We start from the raw sequence: 13,210 nt of genomic DNA on the forward strand, positions 1-13,210 counted from the left end.
CGATGGAGTCCAGAGTCCGATGGTATGCAGGTGTCTGTCCGTGGGAACTACAGGGGAATGGTTGGCTCATCGTCAACTGGAGAGTTCAGTGTTTGGCAGGTCTTAGCTAACGATTCGTCAGTTACCTCTGTTAAGCTACGCAAGACCGGTTGGTGATGACCTGTAGAGTGGTCCGACAGTGACCTCCCTGTGTTCTTGTCTTCGCGGGTCGTTAGTGCTTGTCTGAGTCATTTGTTTGTTTGGGCGCTAAAGAGTGCCAAGCGGATTTTCTAAGGCCGTTAATCAACAGCCTCATGGCAAGTTGGCACCACGGACAGCATCTATGTCAAGACTCCGAGCCGCTCTCCTTACGAGTTGGCAAAACAGGATAACGAAGGAAGCGAGGAGGAATGCATCCGCTATCGTGCGCGACCTGGCGGTGGCGGACTCACCATTTGACCGCGGGCGTTGGAGTGCCGTCAATTTCGACCTCCATCCTCACCGGCGTATCGCACATGATCGCCATGTCCTGGATTTTCTTCCGGAACCTCGGCGCTCCTGAAATACGCAGCAATAGCTTGGATTCACAGACAGGGGGCACAGCGGTGGGACCAGTGCGAAAGTTGAAAAATTACAAAGCATGGCATCAGTTCAGCAATATTCAGACAGTGAACATTAAGCGTATGTTGGAGCCAAATACAGCATTTAAGCCGTTGTTGATGACTCTCGGCGCGTACGGAGGAACACTCTACAGCCTAAGATATCATGACACTGGGAGTTCCTGCATCACGCAGCTTCGTGAAAAACATCCCAGTCCAAGATTCGAACCACACCCAGCCACTAACACCGTCCACCCTGTGACCTTGACCCAATGGCCTGCGCCTCACCCTTGATGATGAGCTCGGCCTCGGACATGCAGGCGCCCAGGTCGTTCCTGGCGACGACGGAGATCTTGCCGGCGTCCTCCTCCGTCACGTTCTTGATGATGAGAGCCATCGTTTCATTGTCCTCGTAGAGAATCCGGAAACGGCCACCGGACTTGATCTCCTCGCCTTTCATGGTCCTGCGGGCCGGCACGGACAGGTCAGGAGATCGGGTCAGGGGGTCAGGAGCCCGAGTCAGGGAGTCAGGAGCTCGGGTCATGGGGTTAGGAGCTTGGGTGGGGGTCAGGAGCTCAGGTCAGGGGTCAGGAGCTCGGGTCAGGGAGTAATGGACTCGGGTTAGAGGCCAGGAGCTCGGGTCAGGGCTCAGGAGCTCAGTCAGGGGGTCAGGAGCCCAGCTCAGGGGATTAGGAGCCGATATGGGTTTCCTGCTGGACGGTGGGATTGGCCGGGCAGGCGGTGTGAGGGTGCGGGTGGCACGAGCCGCGCCGGACACCGCAGGCCCGTACCAACATCGGTGGGTCAGATGTCTCGCCTCAACGCCAGGAAAACTACTCCGGAGCCGTTGTGCGCCGCTCTGGACGACAACACATCTCACAAAGAGCACGTGCTACCGTTTTCCTACATGGGTGTGAGGCAAAGTGTTGCGCACCTGTTCTCTAGGAACTTGCTATTACAGCCTCCTGAGTTAATAAACGGAACAGTCCCGCACACAAGCCTGCCTTAAATAAGCTTTGCGAAGTGCATACAGCCAGCGATTTTTACAAACTTCACTGATTTATGTGCCCCAATACAAAGTGATGCAAGCACCCTTCAAATAGTCCCCTGCACCTGCCGCAGTCCCCGCGCCCTCTCCACCCGGTCTCACCATGTGACGTTGACGGCCGGGTAGCCCCTGATCTTGCACTCGAGCATGGCCGAGCCGCCGGCGCTGACCTCCGTGTTCTGCAGGCCCTCCAGCACGCTGGGCGCCTCCGGCTCCATCGGCAGCTGCTTCACCGCCCCTGACGGCAGCACGTGCGCTCAGGGTCAGCCCCGGCTGTGACGCGTCACGCGGTGCATATACGAACGAAATCACAGGCCTCAGGTTCATCGCGACTTATCAAAATCACATGGCCGATGTGTCGTAACATGCAAAGAAGAAACTGCGAGCGTAGTTTATGCTCTTTCACTTCTTCGGACAAGCATTCAAGCTCTCGATTTGTTACCGGGGCGGAAGCTACAGCCCCGTTATTGCTGGCGTTTTCGCGTGCTCAAACGAAATAGAAGAGGGTGTCAAGGCTGTCGGACAGGCCGTGTCCAACTGGGAAAGCTACCGGACAGCGGATGCGCGTGTTTTGACAGAACGAAGGCTGCGCTGCAATAATGCAATGATTGCCGGACAGCATCGCAGTGTTTCCGAGAACACTGCTTAGCGCGGATGGCCAAGAAATGCTATTGCCCTCTTACAGTTACTATGCTGTTACAGTCACAATGTGATCTATCTTATATGGCCTGCAGTGAGTTCACATGTTAAGAGCTCATTATTCGGACCTCGGAACAGTCCAAGAGATAAAAGGAGCAAAGCAGCGAATAACGATGGTGGCATGTCAAAAAACACACATGTTTGCCATGTTCGGTGTATGTTCATCACAAAATATGACCAGTGGTGGAAATGCCAGTAAATCGTTTCGTTTGAGTGCCCCAAGGCTTATTTCGAGGGTGTTTTCTGCCACGTCGTCCGTGAAAAAGTTGAAACAGCGGAACCGTTGTGTTACGCCGGGTTTTAACATTTGTCGGGCGTCTGTTCCCATTACGAAATGGGTGTTACAGCGGACTTTGCATTTTCACGGGCACCAGAACGTGCTCCATAAGCGGCTCGTTTCCGTCTTCTACGGCTCCGATCCTCCTGTGACGCCCGGTTCCGGAACATCTTGAGTGGGCCCACGCTCGCGCCCTTATCATTTGGGTTGAGCGGTAGGCTGTGCCGCAAGACACCGCAGCCTGGCGGGCCGGCATGGGCGGCTGTTCGCACTGGGGGCATGCCATTGCCGCAGAGCATCTCGCCGCCGCAGGGCACGGAGAGGCTGCAAGGGCTGCCCTAAATGGCGAGGATCAGTGTGACGTGATGTGGGGCCGTGATGACGCGTCCGTCTTGTCCGTCCCAACAGCTTAGCTGGTTAGAACGCCTGTCTTCCGATCCACCCGTCCGTGCCGGAGTGGGTTCGAGTCGCTTTACGCGCTCGTTATTTGCCCTTGACCGAAATGACCTGCGCCAGGTGGCAGCAAACGCACTCAATGTCAGGTAATGTTAAAGGCCATGACTGACCGTGCCGAGAACTGTGGCACGCTGACCCTTTGCTTCAAAATTACGCCGTTGCCTTCGCATTGCACGATCGGGTGGCAGCGCTCAAACGTAGCGTAAGCTCTGATACCGGAAATCCATCCAAGGTTCAGATAAAATCGCAAAAAAACAGACGCGACAGCCATTTTGCCCGGCTGAGAGCTGTGCGAGGGCGGCAACTCCCAAGACACAGGAGAACATGAAATCAAACCTCGCCTCATCTCTCGACGAGATCACCAAGACTCATCCCGCATTAGCGCGGCCATAGGGCGGGGGGGGGGGTCAGTCGGTCGGTCGGCGGGGCGCATGAGGGCGCTGACTGCAGCATGCCAACTGAGGCCGAGACCCGGCCGCCGGCCTCGGAGCGACCCACGCCTCCCGCTTGGTAAGCTGGAGCAACTCTCCGCGTGCTGCTCGGTAAGCTGGAGCGACGCCCCGCCTCCTGCTCGGTGAGCTGGAGCGCCGTTCCTCTGCGCGGTGAGCGCGGACTCTCACGCGCGCGGTATGCTCCGGTCGTCACTCACCCTGGACGGTGAGTTCAGCGGAACAGGAGATGCGGCCGCTCTCGGTGGCCGCCACGCAGGTGTACATGCCGGCGTCGTCGGGCGACACGTGCTGGAACACCAGCGCCAGCGTGTCCTCCTCGTCCTGCCGGCGGCGGAGAGGGCGGGGTGGTTACCGCAGCCGGGAGGCGGTGTTCGCCGCCCGCCGCCTCTGATAAACGCGCGCGCCGTAGGGTGACGACCAGCGACAGACGGTGGGCCACTGAAACCCGCTGTCGTCGGCCAGCTTCAGGAGCACAAGCGGCATGAAACGGAGAGGGGATGGAACTTCAAGAACGGAAAGGGAACGGAAGCCGTGGACCTTCGTCGTATTGGGCAGCTGAGGTATATCGTACTGACGGTCAAAGCTAAATTTAATGGCATGTGGTGATTTTAAGCCTGATCAGTTAAGATAGTCTCCCATGCCTTCATTGCTATTCCCGGGTGATACGGTATTTATCAAATTTAGGTGGATGCAAATATTATGCGGCAAAAGGCGCTGGAAGACAAAATTCTGATCCTTAAGACAGGATGCTCCTAGTAAGTGCAGTACTAGGAATCAACGGCCAGGTAAGCTGGACACATCCCCTTGAATCCGGGCGAATTCAAACCGCAAATCTCCTTTCGTTGTCGTCGCCATGGTTCCGCTGTTAGGGTGCCAGATGTCTCTTCATTGGACTGGCAAGACTGCGCTGAGGGTTTCGAATATGTACCAAGTGCTCGATTAAACATACAAATGGATCCATATCAGCCAAAAGCTAACTCTCATTTCCTCAATCAAGCAAAACAAAAGGGAAACAGTTATAATTTTCGATGGCTTTCCCGATCCGCTCAAATTGCGTTCGATGAGATCGAATCATAACTCTAATTTGATCAGACCCATATCGCTTCCCCAAGATTCCACGCCAAACCAATATGCCTACCTTGAAGAGCACCTTGAAGCGCTCTGCCGGGTCGAATTCCTCGCCATCTTTGAACCAGGTGAAGTTCGTGTTCTCAGCCGCCTGGATCTCCTGCTGCTTGTTCAGCAGGCTGAAGACTGCCGTGTCGTCGTCTGCAGGCGCACGGGAGCAAATCAGAGCCAGACATGATAGAGACAGGATGCAGCTCAGGCCAAGGATAAGGTCCGATGCCCACAGGTGTGACGTGTCGACACCACTCACATGATGTACAAGCTGCACAGCGAGACGGACAAGACGGGTTATAGTACACTGCAAGCCAACCCAGCCGGCTAAACGGACAAGAAGACTCTCATCGACTATGAAAATTATCGGCGTACACGTTTAAAACAGCTCGGAAAACTATGTCAACGTTTCGTGAACGTGGTGCGGTGTTCGAGGGTCGCATGAGATCAGTCTGCGCCGCCGATCGCGCGAGGAGACGCAGAACGCGCGCCTCAGCCGATGCGACCCAACGCCGCTCCCCGGAGCAGGCTGTTCCAGCCTCACCGCGCTCACAGAACCAACGTAAACTCCAACTTCTACGTCGATAAAGCGGCGTGCCTCTCGGCGCCCGCGTTCGCTGGCTTGTGTGGTCAGAGGCGCCAGCGAACGCGGACTGCGACGCACTCAGTGCCTGCGATCTCTGGCGCCTGTATGGGAGCCGCTAGCTGTCATAACGTCAGAGGCGCCAACCGGCAGGATGCCAGAGGCGCCAGCTGGCATGACGTCAGAGGCGCCAGCTGGCATGTCAGAGGCGCCAGCTGGCATGACGTCAGAGGCGCTAGCTGGCATGGCGTCAGAGGCGCTAGCCAGCATGACGTCAGAGGCGCCAGCCGGCATGACGTCAGAGCGCCAGCTGGCATGACGTCAGAGGCGCTAGTTGCAATGACGTCAGAGGCTCAGCTCAACTGCTCACTCGGCGGGACTATTTCTAGAAGCAGAAGCTGAACGGGAACGACGTTGGAAGGCTGCGTGTCTGGAAGGGTAATCTCTCCTTATTTCGGGCAGGAAGGTCACTCTGTCGTCCATGTGTCTGTAGTGTCGTGCTGACATCACGGATACGGCAATAGTGTGTTGCTTGCAACCAGTTGCTTGTAACTTGGATCATGAGATTCATTACTCAGATGTTCCTCTGCTGGGTTCAGAGCGGTATGTAGTCTCAATGTGCATTTACGAGAACGTCAGTATTGGTTTATGCAGCAGTGTTATGCTTTAAGCGAACATTTAATGTATGGTGATGAATATTGTGTGCATGCGGTTTCGCACAAATGGTTCCGTTTCTCGTGACAGCGTATTTTAGTTGCGCGCCTTTCCCACTTTTGGCGGCGTCAAGTATGCTCATGGTAAAGAGATTCACAAGACTAATGCGGACCATCCGTCGTCGCACTCGAGTAGCTACCTCCGCTGATGGCGCTGGTCCATTCAAGATGTAACCCAACCTGAGCAGTGCTTTCCACGTCCGAGGACTCAGATTCCCACGGGATTCCGGCAGCAGGAAAGTTCTGCCCTCTACTGCGTCGGCACTGCTTGATCCCGGGGGTACCGAAGGGTTCCGGTGGCAAAGGTCACGGCGCACTACCGCGTCGATGCTCGCCACTCCAGAGCAGCAACTGCGCGTCAACGGCGATGACCAAACTACGGAAATACGGACGCCGCGGCCACTATCCGTCTCTGCAACTGCCTGCGTACGACAAACACGAGGCAGCTCCACTGGAAAAGCGGCGACGACTGCGCTACGCGGACCTTCCTCCGCCTGACGGCGGCCACTACAAAGCAGCTCTATGGGACGCAGCGGGGCAGCGGCAGACCCCCGTTCGGCGGTACCCTCCGCGCGGTCGGCCGCGTCCAGTTGATCGCGGCCGTGTCGCGAGCGCCGAGCCGCCGCCGCCGCCTTGTCAAACGGCCGGAAGCGGGCCTCGACGACGTCCGGGTCTGTGCCCGCGACGGCGGGTTGTCATTGGTGGAGAGGGGCTGACGTCACGGCTCGGCTCGGCCGGGGTTCGTCACAGAGAGTTCCCACGACGACACATTGGGGACGTATCAGGCATACCAACGTAGCACGACATAAATCCAAGAAGGCATCTATCGTATCAGATGAAAACAAAAATTCAGTTCGCAAAGTGCAATCAAGATACCGATTTCGGCTTCTTCCTGTACGAAAAATGCGTTAAGCTGTGAAGAGAAACATAAAAACATCTCAATGCCAGATATAAATATGGTTTGATTACAAGGAAATGAAACCGAAGTAAGGTACCCCGTTGTCGGACAATCAAGAGCTCATTATACACGGCCACTAAAACCCATCCAAGGCTGGACGGGCCGGCAGCGGACCTAAAAACCCGTGCCCTTCCTGACCTGTGACGGTGATCTGGCCGTAGTAGCCGTGACCTGACTGCCCTGTGACGGTAACCTCGCTGTGTCAGCCGTGACCTGACTCACCCGTGACAGTGACCTAGCTGTGTCAACACATGACCTGACTGACCTGTGATGTCCATCTGGCCGTGAAACCTGTGACCTAACTGACCGCAACGGTGACCCAGCCGTGGCGGCCGTGCCCTGGCGGACTTGTGACGGTGACCCAGCCGTGGCAGCCGTGCCCTGACTGACCTGTGAGTGTGACCTGGCCGTGAGCGCAGTGCCCTGACTGACCTGTGACGGTGATGTGGCCGGAGCACTCCTCCTGGCCGGCGGTGTTGCTGGCCACACACTTGTAGAGGCCAGCGTCCGAGCGCATCACCCGGTGGATCTGCATCTCGTAGGCGCCGCTCGTGTCTCGCGTCAGGGAGACCCGCTCGTCTTGCGCCAGCGGCTGCCCGTCCTTGAAGCTGCGCCGAGGGCAGAGGTCAACGGGCGGCGGGGTTGCTCAGGAACGGACGCGTGCGCGGCGTTGGAAAGTGCGTTCGTGGTCTGCACAACCAGGAACGTGACGCAGCTGAGCGCAAGACACAAAGATAGAGTGGTCGAAAACCGGGAGGAATAGCGTACGTGCATTTGCCAGAAACCGTACGTACATAGATAAGACAGTAGCATTATTCCTCGGAGAGTAACCAGGAAAATGGAGATATGCATGCGCTGATCTTTCGGCGACATACCTTTATCGAAATTAATAGCAGAAAATGGTTTTCGAAGCAGAACTTTTTTAGCATAAGCTCTGATCCTGGTTTTCTCGAAGGAATAGGACTATTACTACTGTCTTAAAAGCGGAAGGAAGATAAGTCGATATATACAAACTTAGGAGACTCTATGGCCTACCAATACCGCCCAGAGACCAACCAGTCGTGCACCCCAAAATGAAAGAGTCAAGGAGTCACGGGCACAAAAGTATTCAGGGCTTCCAACACAATTGAGGTACCCTTCAGCTGGTTGCTTGCAGTTGGAATGTCTGCTCAGAGTGACCTCATGCCCTCCCAGTCACTCACAACTCAATGGTCGGCTCTGGCTGGCCCTCCGCCTTCACCATGAACACGACAGACGCCCTCTCCAGGATCTCGGTGTCCTTCAGTCGGATGACGAAATGCGGCAGGTGGCGCGTGCGCCGCTCCCGCCGCTCCTCCTCGGTCACTGCCGGCGGGCACGCGGCGGGTCACGGCCGGCGAGGACGGGGGGCTGTCACGGGCAGGGCGGGGCCGGGTCCGATCCGGCTGGTGCGCACATACAGACGGTTGGCGAGATCTAGACTGATTGGTGAAGGTGCTAGTTAGGTGTTTAAGAGAAAGCTGGCTGTAAAAGTTGGGAGCGATGAAATTTTCGTGGAGCGTAGAAGAGATATTTGGATATGACATTATGAGTTGCATGCCACTACGTTCACCGAAACACTCCACAGCCAGCAGCGAAACAGAACACAGCATTAATGCCTTGAACTCGTCCACGCCTACACAAACACATCTCTGCCAATCGGATGTGTCTGCATGGTAAACGGGGACAGACTCGGGCGCATAGGTGGGCTCAGGTACGTAGTACGTGAAGAGCCTTTCTGAAGATATCCATGCTTAATGAATGCATTTGCTCCCCGACTAAACGCCGCACCTCGCCACTCCGAAACTATAGGCGTATGAACAGAGGTCAATGAGGCGTCCACCCGCCCATGAGCCTGGGACTCATATCAACGTCTGCCCATTAGGAAAAGAGAATGAAACTCTCATTGTTTAAGGTTCTACTAGGCGCTGAACTCGCTCGCATTACAACACTGAAAGAGAAAAACATGTTTTAGTGATCTAGACCTTTTTCAGCAGCGCCGTGTGGAGAAAGAGTTCGTGGGCGATTTGTGGGCACACCCATGGCCTCCCAATGTCTTGAAGGGTCATTTTAGTTCGGTTTTCAATATGCTCCTCGTCCTTACTGCGCTGTCTCCTTATCAATTTGACCGCTCAATGAAGGCGTCAGCTGACCACATAAACCATATATGGCGTCACGATGTTGTCCAGCTGAGTTCGTGCGTTAGCTCCGTTTATCGAAGGCGTGACAACAGGTAATCTGATTCACTAATATGACTTTTAATATCTTTGTCATTGACAAAAATCGGCACGTTGCAGATACGGTGAATTAAAAACCAATGAAGTCAATATGATCGTTGTACATAATTTCATTGCTTCCAGAGTGGCGTGGTTTGCCTAAAAATGCGCCATTCGACATTGAGCATTGCCAATCATCTGGGTTGGTGTCCCGGTGTATTTTAGCCGGCGGGATTGTGAGGAGCTGGCAAGTGTAGGGTAATTTGAATGCAATATTCGGTGGGAAACAAATGTGAGTAGGAGTTGAGTACATACCTTGGTAGAGGCACGTGGACAGGGCATACCCAATTTTGCACAGGCGCCTGTCCAACAATACGTGTAGTGTGTATGGCTGTGAATGGGGCATGGAACTGAACACATCCAGATTCTTAACTTTTTTTCTTTCATCCTGTGAGGATGTTCAGTTCACTGTAGTTGCACCTGGTAGTAGAATTCGGACATCAGGCCTCAGTATGCAGACAGCATCATTGTGAGTCATTTATCCAACGTTTGCAAGACACTGTAAATTGTCCGGACAAAATTTTGTTCGGACAGCACCTGAGAAAAACTGCAGTTAAGGATTTGCATGTGTAACTTTTTGGGGATGGTCTCAGCATATCAAAATGAACTGTATGATGTTGAGTGATATTGCCAATTTCAGACTACACCTGCCTGACAGGTAGTACCACAAACAAAGCAAGAGAGCGCTGCTTTTGGAGCAAGATTCAGGCTGGCTGATGCATTTCACTGACATTTTGCCATGTCTGGCCAATTAGGAAAACCTGATATCAGAAACCTCGAGCTGCTTCCAATTACAATGCCTTCCAATGAATGCTTGATATCTTTAAGTGTGCGTCATTGGAAATGTCCTTGAAAAAAGGTCCTGATAAGTGAGCTGAAGATAGCAATTTTAGGAACGTTTTCATGCCCAAGCTTCAAGAAATTTTCTGCGTGTCTGTCAGGTGATTTGAATTTGGTGAAATTACACATGCTGGCGCATGCTAAGTAAAACAGAGCAGTAAATTGGGCAAAAAATCCACCTAATTGGGTGCAAGATTTAAAATACCTCCGGGCTTAACATCTTGCCGAAGAATTCGCCGTAGCTTGAAGGCTGGTTGATTGCTTCATGAAGCAATTTCCACTAGGAAGATGATGCTTGATGATGCTTCCACGAATTGCTGACCCATAAAAAGCTAGCCACATCATGAGTGGTTACATGGTGTCTTGATTCATACAAGTACTGCAATATTTGGTAACATTTTTTTTTGTACTGTGTGGATACCATGAACATATATCAATCAAGTATTCGAGTATTGTATATATGGGGCAAGGAGATCTGCCACACTCACATTTTCAGTGGCAAAAATAAACGGAAGTCCCTGAAACCATTCCTTTTTTGGTATTATTACAGACTTATTGGCTGACAGGAGGGGAGTGTAGGTTAATTCCCCAAAAGTTCGTAGTAGGTAGAATGAACTTGAACATGAAATTTAACAAGCTGGACATTCAAGATTTGGCTTCCTTTTTTCTAGAGACAAATTCTGTTAAGGAGAAAACTCAGGGCAGTTATAATTTGTGGGAGACAGGCGTAGGCTTTTTTCCTTTGGACATGAAAAGGCGGCCATTTTTTCCACATGCTAATCTCCCGGCAGGAGGTCATCTCAACTTCACGCGAGGGGATGCGTCCGTACACCAATCACGTGCCATCCGAAGACAAGAATGGGCACAGTCAGCCAACGCATGGTGAGATGACGCCCTACTGGTAGCGATCATACACTGGGGACTTTTGGCGAGAATGGTTCAATCAAAAAGTGATGTATATATATATATATATATATATATATATATATATATATATGCATTAGTCACGCCCGGCACTCACCCTATCCTGTAAACTCGCTGTGCCTCGATAACACGCACCGTGGTCTTATTTGCACTGGGTTTTGGCTGCAGGGATTCTTTTGGCCTGAACACAGTGGGTAGCATTCAGGGAACGAAACGCGTCCTTCGTGATCGCTGTAGCTTAGCCCAAGATAGGGCGCACACCTCGCATAAATACCCCCGTCACCGAACACGGCCAGACCACCCTGACATAACCTGTGACCCAGCTGACCGCTGCGGGGGGAGGGCGCGCGGAAGGAGACGACGGATTTCCTGTGGGACTTGGCACCGGCGCCGCCGGCTCTGGCACCGGCCGCCGCCTGGCCGGTTATACTGCGCCGCGCGCCGGTCCACCAGCAGCTCGGGTCGCGACCCGGCATAAACAAACCTCATCCGGGTAAAAATATGCCGGGGCGCGCGGGACCTGGTGCCGGCATTCCAGCGGGCGTCTACGCCACCTCAGCGCTCTCTCTCGCTCGGGTCTGGACGTGACGCCCCCCCCCCCCCCCCCCGGCCAGAGCTGAACGCAGCCCGTGCTCTGTGACATCACCTGGACGTGCATGCCGAGCAAACATGCAGTGATACGCGACAGGCCCGCAACGTATTGACCATTCGCACCGGGCCTGGTGCAGCGTCCCAGACCAGGTTGCATTTCACCGTGGCGGTTCTAACGATAGCAGTGACGCACGGCGTCCGGCTCGCGGTCCAGCATCACAGCGCGTGGCGCACCGCACCGCGCGGCCGTGGAATGTGCAGATCTGCGCCGTCTGAGCGCGGCCCAAGTCAGGCCGTCCTGGAAAGAATGGCGAGCACCGGCTCCGGAGAGCCCCGAGCCGATCCCTGTTCCCGGAGCCGGCACCGGGGTATGGGTTTCCATCTTGGCGCGGCGGTGTATCGTGGTTGGCCGGTGTCCAGGCCGGGGGCCTAATCAGTCACGTCCGCGTCAACACCCCCGCTTCGGCGGGACCTTGAGGTGATTGGCGCCCACGCCCGACGGCACACATGGCGAAGCGGGCCTCACTGTTGACGAGCCATACCGGGAGTGTGCAAGGGATTTTTAACTGCGCAATAACACGCAGGCCGCATGTCATGCTGCGCGCGGCGATGATATATGCATTGTAGATCTCGGCGAAGATAGAAGGTGTGTTGAACTAGCAGCACGCTGTTTACAAAGACCTCTACATACATGCAATACGACTGTATGTGATGGCAATACGATTGTACGGCGGTCCAAAGAACATGGCTGAGGAAAGTCCACACTACTCGTTGGTAGAAAGCTTTTTGAAAAGCTTTTTGAAATATGGGTCCACTTGGCAACAGCAGCACGGCCATTCCCCGCAAATGTTAAAAGATAATCCAAGGAATCGTGACGGGTCTATCAGATATAAGCGAAAGTCAGGTGCAACGGACGCGTGCATGCAACGTGGCTATCAATGTACGTGTTAAATCTGCAAGAACCGTACGTCCCTGCCTAAGCAAAACAAAACACAAAGGGAAAAGGTCCACTGATCGCTAATTGTGTTATTACCGGGTTCCGACACTCAAAGTCTGATCTCAGATAACGCTGGTGATGCTTCTCGTGCAATCCCCGTCCGCGGGAGGTGGTGACGTCACGGGTCACGTCACGACGCCAACCGGGCACCCCCGCCACCAAAGAGTACACAACACGCCCCAGTTTGGCGGTGCGACGACATGCCACAGATGTTGATGTGCCCGGCAGCATATTTCCAGTCTCTGTATAGCCCACCGGGAACTCCCAGCTTCCTCAGCATCAACGACACGGGTCATGGAGGCATCCTATAGCAGATTAATTTGGTTTCATCGGTTTTAGCAAATCAGCGTCGTCCAGCGTCTGAGGGGTGGCAGCCAAGGGCAGGAATACAGCGCTGTATTACACTGATGCAGTTCAATGAAACTGCCAATCTCACATACAACTCACAACTTGCAGCCTCACAGAAGAGTTGGTGAAGCTCCAAACTCTCTGTGTCGTTCCTTGCCAATACGGCAGACTGATTTACTTCAGTGCTACACGCGTCTGTCACAATCATTTTATCATTTGGCTGCAGGCCTGAGATTTAAAAGCATGCTTGGTCGCGTCCGAATTTTAACAAATGTTTCATTGGACATTCAGATGGTACGTCAACACAAACGCAGCTGCTAATGTCAATCGCGT

General features: G+C 53.9%; 1 protein-coding gene across 3 annotated transcripts in view; it reads right to left on the minus strand.

The window, feature by feature from the left end:
• Window positions 1–13,210, minus strand: part of LOC119105771 (obscurin) — a 100,436-nt gene that overhangs the window by 64,811 nt on the left and 22,415 nt on the right. For all 3 annotated transcript variants that reach the window (XM_037229275.1, XM_037229276.1, XM_037229277.1), the window contains 7 exons: window positions 8,086–8,227; window positions 7,316–7,491; window positions 4,649–4,779; window positions 3,708–3,831; window positions 1,729–1,864; window positions 867–1,042; window positions 432–537 (listed from right to left, as the gene is read on the minus strand). In XM_037229275.1, coding sequence (XP_037085170.1) covers window positions 432–537; window positions 867–1,042; window positions 1,729–1,864; window positions 3,708–3,831; window positions 4,649–4,779; window positions 7,316–7,491; window positions 8,086–8,227 — 991 coding nt within the window. The remainder of the gene's footprint in view (window positions 1–431; window positions 538–866; window positions 1,043–1,728; window positions 1,865–3,707; window positions 3,832–4,648; window positions 4,780–7,315; window positions 7,492–8,085; window positions 8,228–13,210) is intronic.

This window comes from Pollicipes pollicipes, unplaced genomic scaffold (genome assembly GCF_011947565.3).
Source record: "Pollicipes pollicipes isolate AB1234 unplaced genomic scaffold, Ppol_2.1 Scaffold_6138;HRSCAF=7277_pilon_pilon_pilon, whole genome shotgun sequence".
In the NCBI taxonomy this organism is placed as follows: Eukaryota; Metazoa; Arthropoda; class Thecostraca; order Pollicipedomorpha; family Pollicipedidae; genus Pollicipes; species Pollicipes pollicipes.